General features: G+C 51.5%; 1 protein-coding gene across 2 annotated transcripts in view; it reads right to left on the bottom strand.

Moving 5' to 3' along the window:
- Positions 1-19,922, bottom strand: part of LOC116937535 (voltage-gated potassium channel KCNC3-like) — a 52,961-nt gene extending 33,039 nt beyond the window's left edge. Inside the window, exons 1-2 of one of the 2 annotated variants that reach the window (XM_076054239.1) lie at positions 16,887-19,922; positions 15,469-16,826 (exon numbers count right to left, since the gene is read on the bottom strand). In XM_076054239.1, coding sequence (XP_075910354.1) covers positions 15,469-16,826; positions 16,887-17,850 — 2,322 coding nt within the window. In that variant the 5' untranslated portion in view covers positions 17,851-19,922. Of the gene's footprint in view, positions 1-15,468 lie in introns of both variants that reach the window. The other variant, XM_076054238.1, reaches the window with a different exon arrangement.
- Between the last annotated feature and the right edge of the window lie 2,769 nt (positions 19,923-22,691).

The following is a 22,691-nucleotide window of genomic DNA, read 5'->3' as shown; positions in this document are numbered from 1 at the left end:
ATTTTATTGTGTTATTTTATTATTTTATTCTCATTCTACGTGACTTTACCAAAATAACCAAGGAAGATTCATTCCCTCTTTCATTCCCTGCATTGAGAACACCCCCACGACTCTCTCTCACTCATTCCCTCCCTCGTTCATTCCCTGCGTCATTCCCTGCATTGAGAACACCCCCCACCCTTCTCTCTCACTCATTCCCCCCCTTCATTCATTCCCTCTGTCATTCCCTGCATTGAGAACACCCCCACGACTCTCTCTCTCACTCATTCCCTCCCTCCTTCATTCTCTGCGTCATTCCCTGCATTGAGAACACCACCCCCACCCCTCTCTCTAACTCATTCCCCCCCTTCATTCATTCCCTCTATTTGAAGCTTTCGTGACTGCAAGGATTCATCTTCTTTGGGTCTTTCGGTAAAGTCACCACGTAGAATGAGAATAAAATAATAAAATAACACAATAAAACGTCGTGATAATTTTATTGTGTTATTTTATTATTTTATTCTCATTCAACGTAACTTTACCGAAAGAACCAAAGAAGATTCATTCCCTCTGTCATTCCTTGCATTGAGAACACCCCCCACCCCTCTCTCTCACTCATTCTCTCCCTTCATTCATTCCCTGCGTCATTCCCTGCATTGAGAACACCCCCACACCTCTCTCTCACTCATTCCCTCCCTCGTTCATTCCCTGCGTCATTCCTTGCATTGAGAACACCACCCCCACCTCTCTCTCTCACTCATTCCCTCCCTCGTTCATTCCCGGCGTCATTCCCTGCATTGAGAACACCCCCACACACCTCTATCTCACTCATTCAATCCTTCACTTCATTCTTCTGTCATTCCCTGCATTGAGAACACCCCCACCCCTCTCTCTCACTCATTCCCTCCTTCACTTCATTCTCTGCGTCATTCCCTGCATTGAGAACACCCCCACGACTCTCTCTCACTCATTCCCTCCCTCGTTCATTCCCTGCGTCATTCCCTGCATTGAGAACACCCCCACGACTCTCTCTCACTCATTCCCCCCCCTTCATTCATTCCCTGCGTCATTCCTTGCATTGAGAACACCCCCTCCCACCACCCCCTCTCTCTCTCTCACTCATTCCCTACCTCCACTTCATTCCCTCCGTGACTCTCTGCACCTACCAACCCCAGTCACGTGACTCCACTGCCCCCGAATGATTTGGCGATGGTCTCGGCTTCCACGTGCGACGCTGGACAGGCGATGCGTCTCGCGTGTCTCCTGTGCACCTAGAGCTTTGTGGTTGCGAGTAGTCACCTGATTATGTTTTATTGTTCGTCTTGTTGTTTGCCTGCGGCTGCAGCCGTGTCAACAGCCGCATGGCTCACAGGGATACTATACCTACCATACCTAATGAATGAAACTGAAATGAACTGAAACTATGTGCGTGTGTGTCGTGTGTGTGTGACTGTGTGTGTGTCTGTGTGTGTGTCTGTGTGTGTCGTGTCTGTGTGTGTGTGTGTCTGTGTGTGTGTGTCTGTGTGTGTCTGTGTGTGTGTATCTGTGTGTGTCTGTGTGTGTGTGTCTGTGTGTGTCTGTGTGTGTGTGTGTACTGTGTGTGTCTGTGTGTCTGTGTGTGTGTGTGTCTGTGTGTGTCTCTATGTGTGTCTGTGTGTGTCTCTGTGTGTGTCTTTGTATGTGTATGTGTGTGTGTATCTGTGTGTCTGTGTGTGTGTTTGTGTGTGTGTCTGTGTGTGTCTCTATGTGTGTCTTTGTATGTGTCTGTGTGTGTGTATCTGTGTGTGTGTGTGTCTGTGTATGTGTGTCTGTGTGTGTGTCTGTAACAACTACAGGGGCATCTCACTCCTCAGTGTGCCGGGAAAGGTTCTGGCAAGGATTATTCAGCATCGCCTTGCCAGGAACGCTGAGGAGAGGCTTGCGGAGCCCCAATGCGGTTTCAGGAAAGGGCGGTCCTGCACAGATGCCATATTTTCTGTCCGTCTGCTACAGCAGAGGTGTAGGGAATTCCAACAAGACCTACATCTCTGCTTTATTGACCTGGTCAAGGCCTATGATACCATCAGTAGGCCTGGGCTCTGGGTCGTTCTTCGTGCTTTTGGAGTACCTGACCCTCTGCTCACGATCATTAAGGACCTTCATTATGGTGAGCGGGCCTGGGTAAAACTACGTGGCCGGGAGTCAGAGCCATTCCCTGTACACCTTGGGGTGCGACAGGGATGTCCTCTGGCTCCCACATTATTTAACATCTATTTTGACCACGTAGTTCGTGAAGCCTTCAATAGCTGTACCGGGGGAATCTCCATATGGTACAGATATAATGGGAGGCTAATCGATGCCCGGGTGCGGTCAAGGGATGGCTCCCTATTGCTCAACCACGTTATGTATGCTGATGATTTGGTAATAGCTGCTCAGTCAGAGGAGGAGTTGGAGACGCTGCTGCTGAGACTGGAGCGTGCCACTAAGAGGTGGGGCCTTACCATCAGCCCCACCAAAACTAAGCACCTGCATGGGTATTTTGTACCATCGGACACTCCACCCCCACAACTCCCAATCGGTGATGGGGCAGTAGAGAGTGAAGAGTTTCCCATATCTGGGCAGTGTGCTTATGACTGGCTCCAGTTTAACAGCAGAGGTCTCACTCCGAATCAGTCGAGCGGCAATATATTTTCATCGGTTGCGTAACGCTGTGTGGAAGCTACCTGGTCTGTCGCTCCGCACTAAGCTTCAGGTCTTCTCGGCCACGGTCATTCCCTCCCTTCTCTACGCTTGCGAAACGTGGACCCCCCTAATGGAACATCTTCGCCGGTTAGAAACATTTAGGCTGGCCTGCCTACGATCCATCCTGGGTTTAACCAGACTGGATTGTGTGAGGAGCTCACAAATCCTTGAAAGATCTGGGCAGGGTCCCATCGGTGAGCTCCTCCGGCAGGCAAAGCTGCGATGGCTGGGTCATGTAGCCCGCATGCCCAGCCACCGCATGCCGAAACAGCTTTTGTTTGGCCGGATTGAGGGGGCTAAGCGGGCGCGGCACGGGCTAGAGAAGAGATGGAGTGATGTGGTACAGGAGGACGTGGAGCTGAGTGGACTTGCCGATGACTGGTACCAGCGGTGTCAAGATCGGCCTCTGTGGAGGAGGCTGGTGAAGGATGCTACTGGGCAGTTGGAGGCAGTCGCCCTCCAACAACAACGGAGGGCGGAGGAGCGACGCTCAGAACAACGAGCGGAGCGCCGGATGGCTAAAGCACAGCAGGTTGGCACAGTAGGGGGCACAGGTGGTGCATCAGCCAGTCATCTCAGTCAGTCGACCCGTGGCACCTGGGTCTGCCCCATGACCTCCTGCCAGCGGGCGTTCGACACTTCACGTGGCCTCAGGTTGCACAAGCGTCGTGGTGACGTCACCGCCACTTAGTGGCGAATGGCGGTTGTTGTTGTGTGTGTGTGACTGTGTGTGTGTCTGTGTGTGTGTGTGTGTGTCTGTGTGTGTGTGTGTGTCTGTGTGTGTGTGACTGTGTGTGTGTCTGTGTGTGTGTGTGACTGTGTGTGTGTCTGTGTATGTGTGTGTGTCTGTGTGTGTGTGTCTGTGTGTGTCTGTGTGTGACCGTCGGGGTGAGCACTCGGAGGGAGATTAGAATGGAACCTCTCCGTGAGGTTGCAAGGGGCGACCTCACGAGGGAGATGCATAGAGACCCATAGAGACCCGAAGAGATGCAGAGATAGGGGGAGGGAGATGCATAAAGACCCATAGAGACCCGTAGAGATACAGAGATAGGGGGAGGGAGATGCATAGAGACCCATAGAGACCCATAGAGATACAGAGATAGGGGGAGGGAGATGCATAGAGACCCATAGAGACCCGTAGAGATGCAGAGTTAGGGGGAGGGAGATGCATAGAGACCCATAGAGACCCATAGAGACCCGTAGAGATACAGAGATAGGGGGAGGGAGATGCATAGAGACCCATAGAGACCCGTAGAGATGCAGAGTTAGGGGGAGGGAGATGCATAGAGACCCATAGAGACCCGTAGAGATACAGAGAGAGATGGGAGCGTGATGCATAGAGACCCATAGAGACCCATAGAGACTCGTAGAGATTCATAGAGAGGGAAGGGAAATGCATAGAGACCCGTAGAGACCCGTAGAGACCCATAGAGACCCATAGAGACCCATAGAGACCCATAGAGACCCATAGAGACCCGTAGAGACACATAGAGACCCATAGAGACCTATAGAGATCCGTAGAGACCCATAGAGACACATAGAGACTCGTAGAGATTCATAGAGAGGGAAGGGAAATGCATAGAGACCCGTAGAGACCCGTAGAGACCCATAAAGACCCATAGAGACCCATAGAGACCCATAGAGACCCATAGAGACCCATAGAGACCCGTAGAGACACATAGAGACCCATATAGACCTATAGAGACCCGTAGAGACCCATAGAGACACATAGAGACCCATAGAGACCCATAGAGACCCATAGAGACCCATAGAGACCCGTGGGTGTGTGGTGGGGGTAATAAATAAATAAATAATTGCGCTACCACTGCCGCGAGGATCAAAGCGCCGAGCCTCTACTCCGGCGTGACAAACGTTTGAACAACGTTAAACATGGACGTTCACACAACGTTCATCGTGGACGTTCACACAACGTTCATCGTGGACGTATATACAACATTCATCACGGACGTACACACAACGTTCATCACGGACGTACACACAACGTTCATCACGGACGTGCATACAACGTTCATCACGGACGTACACACAACGTTCATCACGGACGTACACACAACCTTCATCGTGGATGTATACACAACGTTCATCGTGGACGTTCACACAACGTTCATCATGGACGTGTACACAACGTTCATCACGGACGTACACACAACGTTCATCGTGGACGTTCACACAACGTTCATCACGGACGTACACATAACGTTCATCACGGACGTACACACAACGTTCGTCACGGACGTACACACAATGTTCGTCACGGACGTTCACACAACGTTCATCGTGGACGTACACACAACGTTCATCCTGGACGTTCACACAACGTTCATCGTGGACGTACACACAACGTTCATCGTGGACGTACAAACAACGTTCATCACTGACGTACACACAACGTTCATCACGGACGTACACACAACGTTCATCGTGGACATTCACACAACGTTCATCGTGGACGTGTACACAACGTTCATCACGGACGTACACACAACGTTCATCGTGGACGTTCACACAACGTTCATCGTGGACATAACACAACGTTCATCGTGGACGTTCACACAACGTTCATCGTGGACATAACACAACGTTCATCACGAACGTACACACAACGTTCATCACGGACGTACACACAACGTTCATCACGGACGTACACACAACGTTCATCACGGACGTACACACAACATTCATCGTGGACGTTCACACAACGTTCATCGTGGACGTATACACAACGTTCATCATGGACGTTCACACAACGTTCATCGTGTACGTTCACAAAACCTTAATCACGGACGTACACACAACGTTCATCACTGACGTACACACAACATTCGTCACGGATGTACACACAATGTTCGTCACGGACGTTCACACAACGTTCATCGTGAACGTATACACAACGTTCATCACGGACGTACACACAACGTGCATCACTGACGTACACACAACGTTCATCATGGACGTACACACAACGTTCATCACGGACGTACACACAACGTTCATCACGGACGTACACACAACGTTCATCGTGGACGTACACACAACGTTCATCGTGGACGTATACACAACGTTCATCACGGACGTATACACAACGTTCATCACGGACGTTCACACAACGTTCATCGTGGACGAATACACAACGTTCATCGCTGACGTACACACAACGTTCATCACGGACGTACACACAACGTTCATCACGGACGTACACACAATGTTCATCACTGACGTACGCACAACGTTCATCACGGACCTAAACACAACATTCATCGTGGACGCTCACACAACGTTAATCGTGGACGTTTACACAACGTTCATCGTGGACGTACACACAACGTTCATCGTGGACGTATACACAACGTTCATCGTGGACGTTCACATAACGTTCATCACGGACGTTCACACAACGTTCATCACGGACGTTCACATAACGTTCATCACGGACGTACACACAACGTTCATCGTGGACGTACACACAACGTTCATCGTGGACGTACACACAACGTTCATCACTGACGTACACACAACGTTCATCACGGACGTTCACACAACGTTCGTCACGGACGTACACACAACGTTCATCGTGGACGTTCACACAACGTTCATCACGGACGTACACACAACGTTCATCACGGACGTATACACAACGTTCATCACGGACGTCCACACAGCGTTCATCACGGACGTACACGCAACGTTCATCACGGACGCTCACACAACTGTTAATCGTGGACGTATACACAACGTTCATCACGGACGTACACACAACGTTCATCACTGACGTACACACAACGTTCATCACTGACGTTCACACAACGTTCATCGTGGACGTATACACAATGTTCATCACGGACGTACACACAACGTTCATCACTGACGTTCACACAACGTTCATCGTGGACGTACACACAACGTTCATCACGGACGTTCACACAACGTTCATATTTGTAACTTTTTTAAACGAGTTACTTGTTTACCTTCATTTGCTCGCATGCAGCACTTGCTCCTAAAATCTGTCACGGGCTACACGGGGGGAGGATCGTTGTCTGCAGAGCAAACCGGGGCGCATCCACATTGACAACCAAGTACGAGGTTTAGCTGGAGAATATAGCAGCCCAGCATCCTCAGGAGGTTTTTGCCCGACGTTTTAAATGCGGCCGGGTGTGTTGCGTTGGCCAACTCGCACCCTCTCGCGTGCCTCTCGCTAACAGCACTTGCCCCAACATGTCAGTTGAAGGCTACGCGGGGGATCTTTGTCTTTGTGTGTCTGGAGAGACAAAGGCGGGTGGGCTCGTGTAGTGCTAGCCAAACCACTCCATCGTCTGCCACAGCGCCGGCCTTCATAGGCGGTGCTACTTGGGATGACAGCACTTGCCCCAACATGTCAGTTGAAGGCTACGCGGGGGATCTTTGTCTTTGTGTGTCTGGAGAGACAAAGGCGGGTGGGCTCGTGTAGTGCTAGCCAAACCACTCCATGGTCTGCCACAGCGCCGGCCTTCATAGGCGGTGCTACTTGGGATGACAGCACTTGCCCTAACATGTCAGTTGAAGGCTACAAATGGGGACCTTGTCTTTGTGTGCTGAGATGTGGCCCTGAATCGAAAATTCGCTCATTCGCCGACAGATTGATTGGAATATTATTGGAGGGACAAATGTAATTTTTAAAATAATTACACATTGACCTAGCAGCCCTAATAGACGTAAAAGCGAATGCTTTGTTTAGTCTGTGTTTCATGCATGTATCTGCCTGTGTCTCGCCGTGTGAGCCCATGGGTTTTTATGTGAGTCAATGGGTATCCATGTGAGTCTATGCGTCACTGTGTGAGTCTGAGTATATGTGTAAGTTGATGGATTTCTGTGGGAGTCTATGGGTCTCTGAATGAGTCTATGGATCTATGTGTGAGTCTACGGGTTTCTTTGTGAGCGAATGGGAACTCTATGTGAGTCTAGGGTCTCGATGCGAATCTACAGTTATCTGCGTGTGTTTATCTGTCTCTATGTGAATCTATTGGTCGATGTGTGAGTGTGTATGTATCTGTGTGAGTCCACGGGTAGCTGTGAGATTCTATGGTCACTTTGTGAGTCTACGGGTCTCTGTGTGAGTCTACGGATCTCTGTGTGAGTCTTCTGGTCTGTGTGTTAGTCTACGGGACATTGTGTGAGTCTCAGGGCCTCTGTGTGAGTCTACCGGTCTCTGTGTGAGTCTCCGGGTCTTTGTGTGAGTTGACTGGTCTCTGTGTGAGTCTATGGGTTTCTATTTGAGTCTACAGGTCTCTGTGTGAATATACGGGTCTCTGTGCGAGCCTACGGGTCTCTGTGTGAGTTTACGGACCTCTGTGTAAGTCCACGGGTCTCTGTGTGAGTCTATAGGTTTCTGTGTGAGTCTACGTGTCTCTGTTTAAGTCTATGGGTCTCTGTGTAAGTCTACAGGTCTCTATGTGAGTCTACGAGTATCTGTGTTAATCTACGGGTCTCTGTGTGAGTCTACGGGTCTCTGTGTGAGTCTGTGGGTCTCTGTGTGAGTCTACAGGTCGCTCTGTGAGTCTACAGGTCTCTGTGTGAGTCTACAGGTCTCTGTGTGTGTCTATGGGTCTCTGTGTGAGTCTATGGGTCTCTGTGTGAATCTGTGGGTCTCTGTGTGAATCTATGGGTCTCTCTGTGAGTCTACAGGTCTCTGTGTGAGTCTACGGGTCTCTGTGTGAGTCTACATGTCTTTGTGTGAGTCTACGGGTCTCTGTGCGAGTCTATGGGTCTCTGTGTGAGTCTACAGGTCTCTGTGCGAGTCTACGGGTCTCTGTGTGAATCTACGGGTCTCTGTGTGAGTCTATGGGTCTCTGTGTGAATCTACGGGTCTCTGTGTGAGTCTACGGGTCTCTGTGTGAGTCTACGGGTCTCTGTGTGTGAGTCTACGGGTCTCTGTACGAGTCTATGGGTCTCTGTTTGAGTCTACAGGTCTATGTGTGAGTCTACAGGTCTCTGTGTGAATCTGCGGGTTTCTGTGTGAATCTACGGGTCTCTGTGTGAGTCTACATGTCTTTGTGTGAGTCTACAGGTCTCTGTGCGAATCTACGGATCTCTATGTAAGTCTACATTACTTCACCAGCACTCCTTCCAAACTTCATTCTGCTCTTAAAAATAACACCATCTGCGAGCTGCTACTATTCGTCCAAGGTTCGCCGCTCTTCATCCTTCCACAGAAAATACTTATGCAAACTGTTAATTCTACTTTTCTTATTTCTGGGTGGTATTGACCTTCATCCTGGTCCAAATGATAAGAACTCGTATAATTCTGTAGATTGTTCTGGCAGGAAAGGTGTTGGTGTTCTACATGTCAACATCAGAGGGCTTGTGATTAAATTAAGTCAACTAAAACTAGAAGTGGCAAATCTTGGCCCGGACATTTTTTGCCTAACAGAAACATTTCTCACTCCTGCCGTCAATGACTTGCAGATTACGATTGAAAACTACAACCTTTTTCGGCTTGACCGAGGATCTAAAGGAGGTGGAATTGCCATCTATGTTCGTAATGCTATTGCATGTTCACCAGCTCACTCTTTGTTTAAAAAATCTTGCTTTGAATGTTTGGCTCTCAGAATAACTGTCCCAAATAATCAACAGATATTGGTAGTGTGCTGCTATAGACTGCCTTGTGGGAAGGATGTTGAAGCTGTTTTGGCACTGAGTGAGCTTTTGGGGGGCCTCTCTAAAGGTGAAATAGTTTTAGTGGGTGATCTAAATTGGAATTGGCTAAATCCGCCGGCCGTGGCCACAAATTTTACAGATGAATTTAACCTGTTTCAATTAATAAATGTCCCCACAAGACCCAACCTAAAAAATCCGGGACAGTCAACTCTGCTTGACGTCCTATTGACAAATTCCCCTCACAATTTCGCACTGACTGGTGTTCTGGGTAATAACCTTAGTGATCACTCCTTCATTTGTGTGGTGAGATCATCAGCCAGACCCAAAGCCCCCCCTAAAATTGTTGAGAAGCACTCTTTGAGGCACTTCAGCACTCAGGCATTTACAAATGATGTGCTTCACTCGGATATTGATAAGGTCTGTGATATCCCCAACCTGACTACGGCTTGGGAGACTTTGAGGTACACGTTTCTCCAAATTCTTTACAAACATGCTCCGTTGGTTAGATTTAAAACTAAAGGCAACCGCCCACCATAGTATGATCCTCTGATTACAAAGCTCATGAAAACTAGGGACAAGGCTTGGGCATGTGCTCAGAAAAGTAATTTGGTAAATGACTGGCTAGAATACAGGATTTTAAGGAATAGATGCGTAAAAAAAATACGGCATGCAAAAAAATGCCTACTTTTCCTCCACTCTCCTGGAATCACATGGAAATGCCAGGATTTTTTGTAAAACAATCAAATCTATCGATAAGGCATCCAAAACAGACAATCTGCCCGTTGAGCTTAACCGAAATGGGGAATATTTTTCAGATCCCAAAAAAATAGTTGACAATTTTAACCTTCATTTTTCTGAAGCTGGTAATCTTTTTGATAATGTATTGGGAGTCACCCCTGCTCTTGCAAATTCCTACACCCCTGTCCAAACATTTAACGAATTTAGTTTCCAACCAATCCACGAAAGTAATGTTCTGAAACAACTGTCCTACCTCAAAGGGTCCTCCTCAACCGGAGCAGATAGTTTTCCCGTCTTTGCTCTACTAACTGTTGGTCACCTAATATACAACCTATTGCCCATATTTTCAACCTGTCCATCAAAGAAGCATCAGTTCCTCTAGAATGGAAACATTCCTATGTCCGTCCACTTCACAAAGGGGGCCCTAAAGATGATCCCAATAACTACCGACCTATCTCAATTTTGTCCCCGTTGATGAAAATTTTTGAAAAATTATTTAACTACCAAATTAGCAGTTTCCTGTCCACCAACAATCTACTACATCTAAAACAATCTGGGTTCCGAAAAAAATACAGCACCACATCTGCTGCATTAGACTCTTTGAATCAAATTTACAATAGCCTTGATAATAAGCAGTACTGTGCCTGTCTTTTTCTTGACCTGTCCAAAGCTTTTGATACAGTAGACCACAACAAACTAAGTTGCCTCGGTTTTTCCTAAAACAAAGTACAATGGTTAAAAAATTACCTCTTTTCTCGCACCCAAACTGTATTCACAGATGGTTGGAGGTCAAACAGTGTTAAGATAACTAAAGGGGTTCCACAGGGTTTCATCCTCGGCCCCCTCTTGTTCTCTCTTTATGTCAATGACTTGGGCACTGACCTGGATCATTCCAGGGTAAATCTTTTTGCAGATGACACGATACTGATTACTGCCGGCCGCTCTCCAGATGACGTGATTGCTAAGCTCCAGGGTGATTTCAACAAACTACAACATCAGCTAGTTTCTCTTAAACTGGTCCTGAATACCTCCAAAACCAAGGTGCTATGCTTCTCACCGGGACTAAAGCAGGAAGTTATTTTTCCCCAATTACATTCCTTGAATAATTATCAAATAGAGCAAGTCAAGATCTATAAGTATCTTGGGGTCATCCTGGATTCAAAACTTAGTTTTGAAGATCACATTGATTATATTGGTAAAAAGACAGAAATAAAAATTGGTTTTCTGTATCGACACAAGCACTGCTTCCCCCCAATGTTCCGTTTGGAATTTATAAAAGCTACCATACTGCCTCTACTTGACTACTGTGACATCGTGTATAAATCAGCCCCAAGTACTGTACTGAATAAGCTTGATTCAATCTATTACTCGGCCTTAAGATTTGCATTGAACTGCCCATATAGGACTCACCACTGTGATCTCTACATTGGGTCAAACTTAACATATCTTAATGTTCGACGGCTTGTGCACTAGATCTTATTTATTCACGATGTACTTACAAAAAAATCCGCAGACTACCTACTGGATCTCCTCTCTGTTTCAAAGAACAAATTTGACCTCAGGTCTTCGCTCATTTACCAGCTTCACATTCCTTATTGCCGTACAAAAACCGAAGGAAGGGCCTTTGCTATTGATGCCCGCTGGGTCTGGAATGCTATTGCCAATAAACTGCAACTTGAATCGCTACCAATGAGATCTTCACTCAAAACTGCTCTAGAGGAGTTGTACACCCCTAGCTGCCACTGCTATTCAGTGGCCTAAAATATGGCTCTAGATTTTGGTGTTATAATTTATTTATGTAGTTTATTGTTAAAATTTCGGTCACAGTCCCTATGATCACTGTTACATTGCATTTATGGCTTTTATTTTGGTGATTTCGAAAAGTTTTTTTAGGTTTTGGCCATGTTTTTGTTTATTGCAGTACGGAGTTAGACTGATGGCCTTAATCTTAGTTGTCTTGTGGTTGTTGTTGTTATTTGACTTGCATCCCACTGGGATTTTTGCACACAGCGTTGGTGTACGGTGCTATTTCAGGAATATTTTGATGTTTTTTTCCCTGGATTTTCTGTTTGCACAGTCACAAAGTCACTTTAAGATGTTTTCTTGTTCATGTTTTTGTTTGTTGCGGTTGCACCCGATTCAAGAGCCGAATGGCTCACAGGGCTATACTAAATTAATGAACTATGGAACTATGGTGTGAGTCTATGGGTCTCTGTGCGAGTCTGCGGGTCTCTGTGCGAGTCTATGGGTCTCTGTGTGAGTCTATGGGTCTTTGTGCGAGTCTATGGGTCTCTGTGTGAGTCTCCGGGTCTCTGTGTGAGTCTACAGGTCTCTGTGTGAGTCTACGGGTCTCTGTGTGAGTCTATGGGTCTCTGTGTGAATCCACGGGTCTCTGTGTGAGTCTACGGGTCTCTGTGCGAGTCTATGGGTCTCTGTGTGAGTCTATGGGTCTCTGTGTGAGTCTACTGGTTTTTCTGTGTGAGTCTACGGGTCTCTGTGTGAGTCTACGCGTCTCTGTGTGAGTCTGTGAGTCTCTGTGTGAGTCTACGGGTTTCTGTGTGAGTCTATGGCTCTCTGTGTGAGTCTACAGGTCTATGTGTGAGTCTATAGGTCTCTGTGTGAGTCTACGGGTCTCTGTGCGAGTCTATGGGTCTCTGTGTGAGTCTATGGGTCTCTGTGTGAGTCTACTGGTTTCTGTGTGAGTCTACGGGTCTCTGTGTGAGTCTACGGGTCTCTGTGTGAGTCTGTGAGTCTCTGTGTGAGTCTACGGGTTTCTGTGTGAGTCTATGAGTCTCTGTATGAGTCTACAGGTCTATGTGTGAGTCTACGGGTCTCTGTGTGAGTCTATGGGGTGGTGCCGTGTCTGGGGGAGTGAGGGGCGGAGTCTCTGTCACCTGCGTGGTGTTCTGGATTCTTACTGCCAATTTCCGCGCAACATCGGTCGCCCCTTAATAATTGACGAACTCCCGAGTGCTGTACACACGTCACCTCCAGCCCTTCCAAGGGCCACGTCACAGGGACCCCCCGTGTTGGCAGCTACCCCCCCCCCGCCCCCCTTAACAATGCAAGCAATGATGGGGCGTGAGTGAGTGGTGTGGTCAATATAGAAGCGCCACGCCCGGCCGCCTTTGTCTCCCCACTGTGATGTTTTGTCACACTGCACCAGGTGCTGATTTTTTAATGATAAGTCGACCTTGATTAAAGGCTGAGATCAGGGTTCAGGTTATCGTTAGTCTATGGGCCTCTGTGTGAATCTAAGGGTCTGTGTGTGAATCTACGGGTCTCTGTGTAGGTCTATGAGACTCTGTGTGAGACAACGGGTCTTTGTTTAAGTCTCTGGGTCTCTGTTTGAGCTTATGGCTCTCATTGTTAGTCTATCGGTCTCCATGTGAGTCTGCGGATTTCTGTGTGAGTCCATGCATTGCTGTGTGAATCGACGGGTCTCTGTGTAGGTCTATGGGTCTCTGTGTTAGCCTATGGTATTTGTGTGAATCTACGGGTCTCTGTGTGAGTCTATGCGTCTCTGTGTTAGTTAATGATTGTCTGTGTTAGTCCATGGGTCTCTCTGTTCGTCTATGTAATCTGTGTCAGTCTGTGGGTCTTTGTGTGAGTCTATGCGTCTCTGTGTGAGTCAATGGTTTTCTGGGTTAGTCTATGGGTCTCTCTGTTCGTCTATGTAATCTGTGTCAGTCTATGGGTCTTTCTGTGAGTCTATGGGTATCCTTTGAGAGTCCATAGGTATCCTGCATGAGTCCATGGGTTTATGTGTTAGTCTCTGGGAATCTGTGTCAGTCGATGAGACTCTCTGTTTTTCTATGGTATCTGTATGAGCTCATGGGTATCCTGTGTGAGACCATGGGTCCTCCCTGAGTCCACGGGTCTATGTGTTAGTCTAGCGGTGTCTGTACCAGTCTATGGGTATCTTGTAAGTCTATGGTTTCTGGGTGAATCCATGGGTATCCTGTGTGAGTCCATGGGTCTCTGTTAGTCTATGGGTAGCTGTGTCAGTCTATATGTCTCTATTTTAGTATGTGGTATCTCTGTGAGTCTATGGGTCTCTCTGTTAGTCTCTGGTATCTGTGGGTCTTTGTGCGAGTCTATGGGTATCCTGTGTGAGTCCATGGGTCTCTCTGTTAGTCTATGTGGAATTTGTGTCAGTCTGTGGGTCATTGTGTGAGTCTATGGCCCAGGAATCAGTTCAGGCAACGTTTCACCGGTGGTCATGTTGGCCATGAGTGGAAATCGAAGTCGGGTCGCCGGGTTTGAAGCGAAGTGCACTGCTAACCACTGCGCCACCGCTCTCCACACGCACACAAATACATAAATAGCTCGCGTATAACCATAACAGACTTTGGGACAATTGGTAACGGATTAGATAATGCATCTGATCGTAATGACTCCGTTTAACACGGAGACTCCCATTATTCAACCATACCAGAGCCTCATCATTAGACCTCTTTTGCCAGTACCAAAATATAATAAAAGGGTTTTTCCCATTTTTTCTGGCGACAAATCTGAAACCTTTTTACCAGGATTCATGTTACTGCATTAACCGCAATACCTGCAGTCAAAATGCAAACAAAAAACACACTATGATAATATATGATGCATTGTCCTTGAAACTGATTGGTCCACACCAAGGGACGGCTTTCTTTTGAGCCTCGACCCAATTGGTGCTCGACCAGGTGACGCCAAAAGGCGTCACACAGCTCAAAGACAATGCCACTATCAAAGCAATGAGCATGTCTTTTGTTTGCATTTTGACTGCAGGTATTGTGGTTAATGCAGTAATATGAATCTTTGTAAAAAAAAGGCTTCAGTTTTGTTGCCAGAAAAAAGGGGAAAAACCCTATTATGATACCAGAGCCTGTTTTGATCCATTACCCATTGTAAATGATGCCATTTTCTTAAGTAGAGATCGAGTTCAGGTTTAGATGCAAACGCTCCACAGTAGTCACGGACGGGAGTTGAACTACGGTCCCTGGGTGTCTAGTGCAATGTGTTCACAAGGCTATGACACACAAAGACAAAGATTCCCCCTGTATAGCCTTCACAGACTGTTGGGGCAAGTGCTGCTAGCGAGTAGCACCTATGGAGGCCGGCACGGCTCACGAGGGGGTGGGTGGCCACCATCACCCCTGACCGCCTTTGTCTCCCCAGTGGCGGTCGGGGGTGATGGTGGCCACCTACCCCCTTCGTGTCGCTGGCGCGGCGCTCTGTCCATCCTCGCGACCACCGCTCACCCACAAAGGCAAAGGTCCCCCATGCGGCCTCCAACACGCTGGCCGGGGCAAGTGCCGTCACTCACCGGCACATCAATCAACTCGCCCGCCCGCCCACCCACCACCACCACCACCACCCCCCATCTCCGCCACTCACCCTGGCCGTTCTGGACGAGTACGGGTCTTCGAACAGCGCCCAGAGCCTCGGCTGCCACCTCCGGCAACAAAACCACCAGCGACCCAACGCCGTGGCTGCTACCTCCTGACCACCGCCACCACCACCGCTACCTCGAGCATCCGAAGCGTCGCCACCCTCGCCGCGGGCGTCGCAAGCCGCCGCCGCCGCTGGCTCGCCACTGCCGAAGCTCACGAGGGCCTCCTCGGCGTCGCGGTGCTGCCGGTAGTTCATCCAGCAGCAGGGCTCCACGTCCGTCTCGTCGATGCCCCAGTAGGCGAGCTCCTCCTCGAACAGGGGGCCGCACACGTCTGCCGGGCAGTGCAGTTTGCCCGTGCGGTAGTAGTTGAGCACGTGGGCGAACACCTGCGGGTGGCGGTCGAAGAAGAACTCGCCGAGCCCGCGGTCGAACTCGAAGTGGCGGCGCGCGCCGGGCTCCGAGAGCCACGAGAGGCGCGTGCCGGGCACCGTTCGCAGGGTCTCGCGGTAGGTCTCGTGCCGCGTGCCGCCCACGTTGATGACGACCCGCTCGCTGCGCTGGTCGTCGGGAGCGTGGCGGTGACGGCCAACGCGGCCGCGGCCACGGCGGTGGTGGTGGCGGTGGTGGCGGTGGTGGTGGCGGTGGTGGTGGTGACCGTAGCCGCCACCGCCGCTGGAGCGGTCGTCATCGTCGTCGTCGTCTTCTTCGTCGTAGTCGTTGTCGTCGTCGTCGTCGTCATCGTCGTGATTTCCTTGCTGGTGGTGCGGATGTTGTTGATGTTGTTGTTGGTGGTGGTGGCAGTGGTGGTGGTGCGGATGATGTTGGTGGTGGTGGCGCTGCTGCTGCTGCAGCTGCTGCTGCTGCTGCTTCTTAATGTCGTGGTGGTCGTCTTCCGAGACAGCTATCACCATCATCACCATCTCGTCGTCCTCCTGCTCCTCGCTATTCCCTGCCGACACTGCACTCGAATGGATCGAGTTCCTCAGTAGTTGCCCGCACGATAACGACGACGTTGTTGTTGCTGCTGCTGCTACTGCTGGTGGTTGTGGTGGTGGTGGTGGTGGTGGTGGTGGAGGTGGGGATGGCGGCGGTGTAGCAGATGAGACGCATCCCCTCGCGTCTGTGCCACCGGGCACGGCCGCTCTGGCAGTCGGAGGCCCGGCACTCCACGTGCGTCCATCCGAGAGGCACGTGCCCAGGTCTTGCGCAACGGGCGCAGTTGTGGCGAGGTGGTTCCCGTCGGTCGCCGATCCACCCAGGTCGAGTAGGACGACACGATGGCCGTCCGGAACGGAGAAACTCGGCTCCGAGCGGTCGACGCTGGCTCCACCCAGGTCACGTCCACCCAGGTCACGTCCACCTAGCGCAGGTCCACCCAGGTCACGTCCACCTAGCGCAGGTCCACCCAGGTCAGCTCCACCCAGGTCACGTCCACCCAGCTCAGGTCCACCCAGGTCACGTCCACCCAGCTCAGGTCCACCCAGGTCACGTCCACCCAGGTCACGTCCACCCAGGTCACATCCACCCAGCTCAGGTCCACCCAGGTCACGTCCACCCAGCTCAGGTCCACCCAGGTCACGTCCACCCAGCTCACGTCCACCCAGCGCAGGTCCACCCAGGTCACGTCCACCCAGGTCACGTCCACCCAGCTCACGTCCACCCAGCTCACGTCCACCCAGCTCACGTCCACCTAGCTCAGGTCCACCCAGGTCACGTCCACCCAGCTCACGTCCACCTAGCTCACGTCCACCCAGGTCATGTCCACCTAGCGCAGGTCCACCCAGGTCACGTCCACCCAGCGCAGGTCCACCCAGCTCACGTCCACCCAGCTCACGTCCACCTAGCTCACGTCCACCTAGCTCACGTCCACCTAGCTCACGTCCACCCAGCTCACGTCCACCCAGCTCACGTCCACCCAGCTCACGTCCACCCAGCGCAGGTCCACCCAGCTCACGTCCACCCAGCTCAGGTCCACCCAAGCGAGGAAGACCGCTCGCGCCACGTCCACCGACGACTCCTCCGCTGGTGCCCGACTCCCCAAAGTCGTTCCCGACAGCGGCCGCGCCTCGAGCTTCGGCCGCGGCGTCGACGCCGCGTCCACCCGGGCCCGGCCGACCGAAGCGCGGCCCACCCGGGACGCTCGATCGGCCCACGCCGCCGGCGTCCGGCCCGCCGCGTCCCTCGCCGGGCCGGTCGGGCCTCGGGCCTAGCGGCCGCCCGTCCGGGTCGCGCCTCGCGGCGTCGGCTCTGCCGGGCGAGCGTCCCGCGTCGAGGGCCGCTCCGTAGGGGCCGGGGCCGCCCGGGGACGGCCCGATGCGGGCCCTGGCGGACCGGTCCGCAGAGGTCACCCCGGGTGCCGGACTGCCACACGCTGGGCCCAACATCCCGACACACCAGTGGCACCTCGACGCCGCTGCTGCTGCTGCTGCTGATGATGATGATGATGTTGTTGTTGATGATGATGATGAAGGTGATGGTGATGGTGGTGATGATGCGGGTGATGATGCGGGTGATGATGGGGGTGATGATGAGGGTAATAATGGTAGCGATTCGGATGCTATGATGACGATGATGGAGTTTATCGTTATTTTTGGTAATTGTGAGTTATTGATTATGATGGTGGTGGTGGTGGTGCGGATGGTGATGGTGATGTAGGTGATAACGATGGTAATGATGGTATTGATTTGTATGCTGTGGTGATGATGATGATGATGGTTGGTAATAGCTGTGAGTGTTAATATTTTTAACGCTGATGATGATGTTGATTCGTATGCGGATCAGGACGATGGTGATTTTGATTATTCAGATTGATGACGCTCGTGGTGATGATGATTCAGATACTATGACGGTATCGATGATAATTGATTATCGATGATAATTGATTATCGATAATAATTGATTATCGATTATCATTGATTATCGATGCTGCTGCTGATGATGATGATGATGATGCCGTAGATTCCGATTGTGACGACGTTATTAATTACTAATCGTTTTGCGAACGACCGTGATTATTTTGTACTCATGGTGAATGTTATCGATTTTGATTACACTGTTGTCGTGATGAATGTTAATCAAGGCGCTGCTGCTGTTGCTGCTGATGATGATGATGGCAGTGAAGAAGATGGTTACTATAACAGCTATTATGCTGATGATGATGATGATTTTTAACATTGAACATGATTCTGATCAATGTTGCTGCTGCTGCTGCTGTAAGTCATGATAATGGTTGTACCAATTGTGCTTACGGTTATTTCATTCATCAATTATAAATATAAATATTTTTTTAAAAACAACCCTTAATTCACCCGGGTAAAAGTCAATTCGGACCCTGTTTCAACGTTAAACCTGGGGGGAAAAATTAGTAAATACATCAACAACAACAACAACAGAGTAACGTTACGATCGACAACGCTGACGATTATTCATCGCGCTGCTGGTGACGATTGCTGTTAGTAGCATCGATGATATGTACGTTACAGCCGTTACTTGCAAGCGATTGCGATTTAATCATTAATTAGTCATGCTGCCGCGTGCTGCTAATAAGAATTATTATCATCGCTCCACCGCCGCCGCTGTTACTGCTACTGCTGCAGGTGATGATGGTTATGAACGTGATTGTAAAGACGCTGCTGCAGCTACCGCTTGCTCGCTGCTGTTACTGCTGCAGGCGATGATGGTTATGCACGTGATTGTAAAGACGCTGCTGCAGCTACCGCTTGCTCGCTGCTGTTACTGCTGCAGGCGATGATGGTTATGAACGTGATTGTAGAGACGCTGCTGCAGCTACCGCTTGCTCGCTGCTGTTACTGCTGCAGGCGATGATGGTTATGAACGTGATTGTAAAGACGCTGCTGCAGCTACCGCTTGCTCGCTGCTGTTACTGCTGCAGGTGATGATGGTTATGAACGTGATTGTAAAGACGCTGCTGCAGCTACCGCTTGCTCGCTGCTGTTACTGCTGCAGGTGATGATGGTTATGAACGTGATTGTAAAGACGCTGCTGCAGCTACCGCTTGCTCGCTGCTGTTGCTGCTCGCTGCTGCAACTGCTGATGCTACTGCTGCCGCAACTGCTGATGCTACTGTTGCTGCAGGCGATGATGATGATGATGAACGTGACTGTGAAGACGCTGCTCCTGCTACTGCTTGCTACCGCAACTGTTGCTTCTGCTGCTGATGATGATGATGATGACAGTGACGGTGAAGACGCTGCTGCTGTTGCTTGCAACTGTTGCTGCTGATGCTGCTGCTGCTGATGATGATGATGATGACAGTGACGGCGAAGGCTGCTGCTGCTGCTGTTGCTGTGACCGGTAAACGAAAGGCGAACGTCTGTGCCTCTTCCTTCACGCCTCCTTCACTTCCTCACACTGCTCCTCCATCACCACCGCCACCTCCACCACCATCGCCGCCGCCATAAACAAATCCACCATCACCTCGCTGTCTCCTCCTCCTCCTCCTACTACTCCGCCGTCTCCTCCTCCCCCTACCCCCCTCACCCCCCTCTTCCCCCTCCTCCTCCAACTCCCCCTCCTCCCCCTCCTCCTCCTCCTCCCCTTCCTCCTCCTCCTCCCCTCCCCCCACTCCCTCCCCCCTCCCACTCTCCCCCCCTCTTCCCCCTCCCCTCTTCCTCCTCCTCCCCCTCCTCCTTCCCGAAGGCGCTGCGCGATTTGCAGCGCGCTTTGCGGTGCTGCTGGGCGCTGTTCAGGACTGCGGCTGGGGGGAGGAGAAGGGGGAGGAGGAGGGGGGAGGAGGAGGGGAGGGGGAGGAGGAGGGGGGGAGGAGGGGGGAGGGGAGGGGGAGGAGGGGGGAGGAAGAGGGGTGAGGAGGAGGGTGAGGAGGAGGGGGAGGAGGAAGAGGAGGAGGGGTGAGGAGGGGGGTGAGGAGGAGGGGGAGGAGGAGGGGGAGGAGGAAGAGGAGGAGGGAGGAGGAGGAGGGTGAGGAGGAGGGGAGGAGGAAGAGGAGGAGAGGGAGCAGGAGCGGTGAGGAGGAGGAGGAGGGGGGGAGGAGGGGGGAGGGGAGGGAGGGAGGAGGAAGAGGAGGAGGGGTGAGGAGGAGGGGTGAGGAGGAGGGTGAGGAAGAGGGGGAGGAGGAAGAGGAGGAGGGGGGAGGAGGATGGTGAGGAGGAGGGGGAGGAGGAGGGTGAGGAGGAGGGGGAGGAGGGTGAGGAGGAGGAGGAGGAGAGGGAGCAGGAGTGGTGAGTAGGAGTGTGGCGGGAGGCGCTGTCCGCGGTGCTGAACCGACCCCGCTCGATCGGCCCTGCGGCTTTGCCGTCTCGCCAACTTTGCCGGGCGCCTTTCGCCAACTTTGCCGCGCGCCCGTCCACAATGGCTGGGGGCGCCAATGTCCGTGGGGCCGGGCGCTCGACGAGCCTCGCGGCGGGGCGCCGCCCTCCTCCAGGAGAAGGCGAAACTCCTCCACGCGGTTCTCAAAGCCGCGGGGCTCCTCACATCATCGGTCAACAGGCAGCGAGGCTGCTGGGCACGGCTCGTCGCCCTGCCTCCACCCACCCACCCACCCCACCCCACCCCCCTCACGATGCAGGGCGACACAGGGGCGCTGTTTATTCCTGCAGGGTGTTGTTGCCGTGCTGTCCGGAGGCGCTGTTGTTGTTGTTGTTGTTGTGCTGTTGCCACCTCCAACACCATCGCCGCCGCCATCAACAAATCCACCATCACCTCGCTGTCTCCTCCTCCTACTCCGCCGTCTCCCTCCTCCTCCCGCCTCCTCCCCTCCCCCCACTCCCTCCCCCCCCCCCCCTCCCCCCTCACCCCCCTCTTCCCCTCCTACACACACAGATACACACACAGGTACAGACACAGGTACACACACACAGGTATACACACAGGTTTACACGCACACAGATATACACACAGGTTTACACACAGGAACACACACAGGTACACACAGAGGTACACACACAGGTATACACACAGGTTTACACACAGGTACACACACAGATACAACAACAACCGCCATTCGCCACTAAGTGGTGGTGACGTCACCACGACGCTTGTGCCAGGCTATGTGCACCTTGAGGCCACGTGAAGTGTCGAACGCCCGCGGGCAGGAGGTCACAGGGCAGACCCAGGTACCACGGGTCGACTGACTGAGATGACTGGCCGATGCACCACCTGTGCTCCCTACTGTGCCAACCTGCTGTGCTTTAGCCACCCGGCGCTCCGCTTGTTTTTGTGAGCGTCGCTCCTCCGCCCTCCGTTGTTGTTGGAGGGCGACTGCCTCCAACTGCCCAGTAGCATCCTTCACGAGCCTCCTCCACAGAGGCCGATCTTGACACCGCTGGTACCAGTCATCGGCAAGTCCACTCAGCTCCACGGCCTCCTGTACCACATCACTCCATCTCTTCTCTAGCCCGTGCCGCGCCCGTTTAGCCCCCTCAATCCGGGCAAACAAAAGCTGTTTCGGCATGCGGTGGCTGGGCATGCGGGCTACATTACCCAGCCATCGCAGCCTTGCCCGCCGGAGGAGCTCACCGATGGGACCTTGCCCAGATCTTTCAAGGATTTGTGAGCTCCTCACACAATCCAGTCTGGTTAAACCCAGGATGGATCGTAAGCAGGCCAGCCTAAATGTTTCTAACCGGCGAAGATGTTCCATTAGGGGGGTCCACGTTTCGCAAGCGTAGAGAAGGGAGGGAATGACCGTGGCCGAGAAGACCTGAAGCTTAGTGCGGAGCGACAGACCAGGTAGCTTCCACACAGCGTTACGCAACCGATGAAAATATATTGCACACAGGTACAAACACAGGTACACACACACACACAGGTACACACACAGGTTTACACACAGGTACACACACAGGTACACACAGGTATACACACACACACAGGTATACACACAGGTTTACACACAGGTACACACACAGGTACACACACAGGTTTACACACAGGTACACACACACAGGTACCCACAGGTATACACACACACAGGTACACACACAGGTACACACACAGGTTTACACACAGGTACACACACAGGTACCCACAGGTATACACACACACAGGTACACACACAGGTACACACACAGGTTTACACACAGGTACACACACAGGTACACACAGGTATATACACACACAGGTACACACAGGTTTACACACAGGTACACACACAGGTACACACACAGGTTTACACACCGGTACACACAGGTACACACAACACAGGTTTGTACACGGACGAAGTCTCGGATTGCCTTATCTCCTATAA

Source organism: Petromyzon marinus, chromosome 65, assembly GCF_048934315.1.
Source record: "Petromyzon marinus isolate PM22_M1 ecotype Great Lakes invasive population chromosome 65, UKy_Petmar_22M1.pri1.0, whole genome shotgun sequence".
Classification (NCBI taxonomy): Eukaryota; Metazoa; Chordata; class Hyperoartia; order Petromyzontiformes; family Petromyzontidae; genus Petromyzon; species Petromyzon marinus.
Note: the sequence above shows the minus strand (reverse complement) of the source record. Positions and strands in the feature narration are given on the sequence as shown.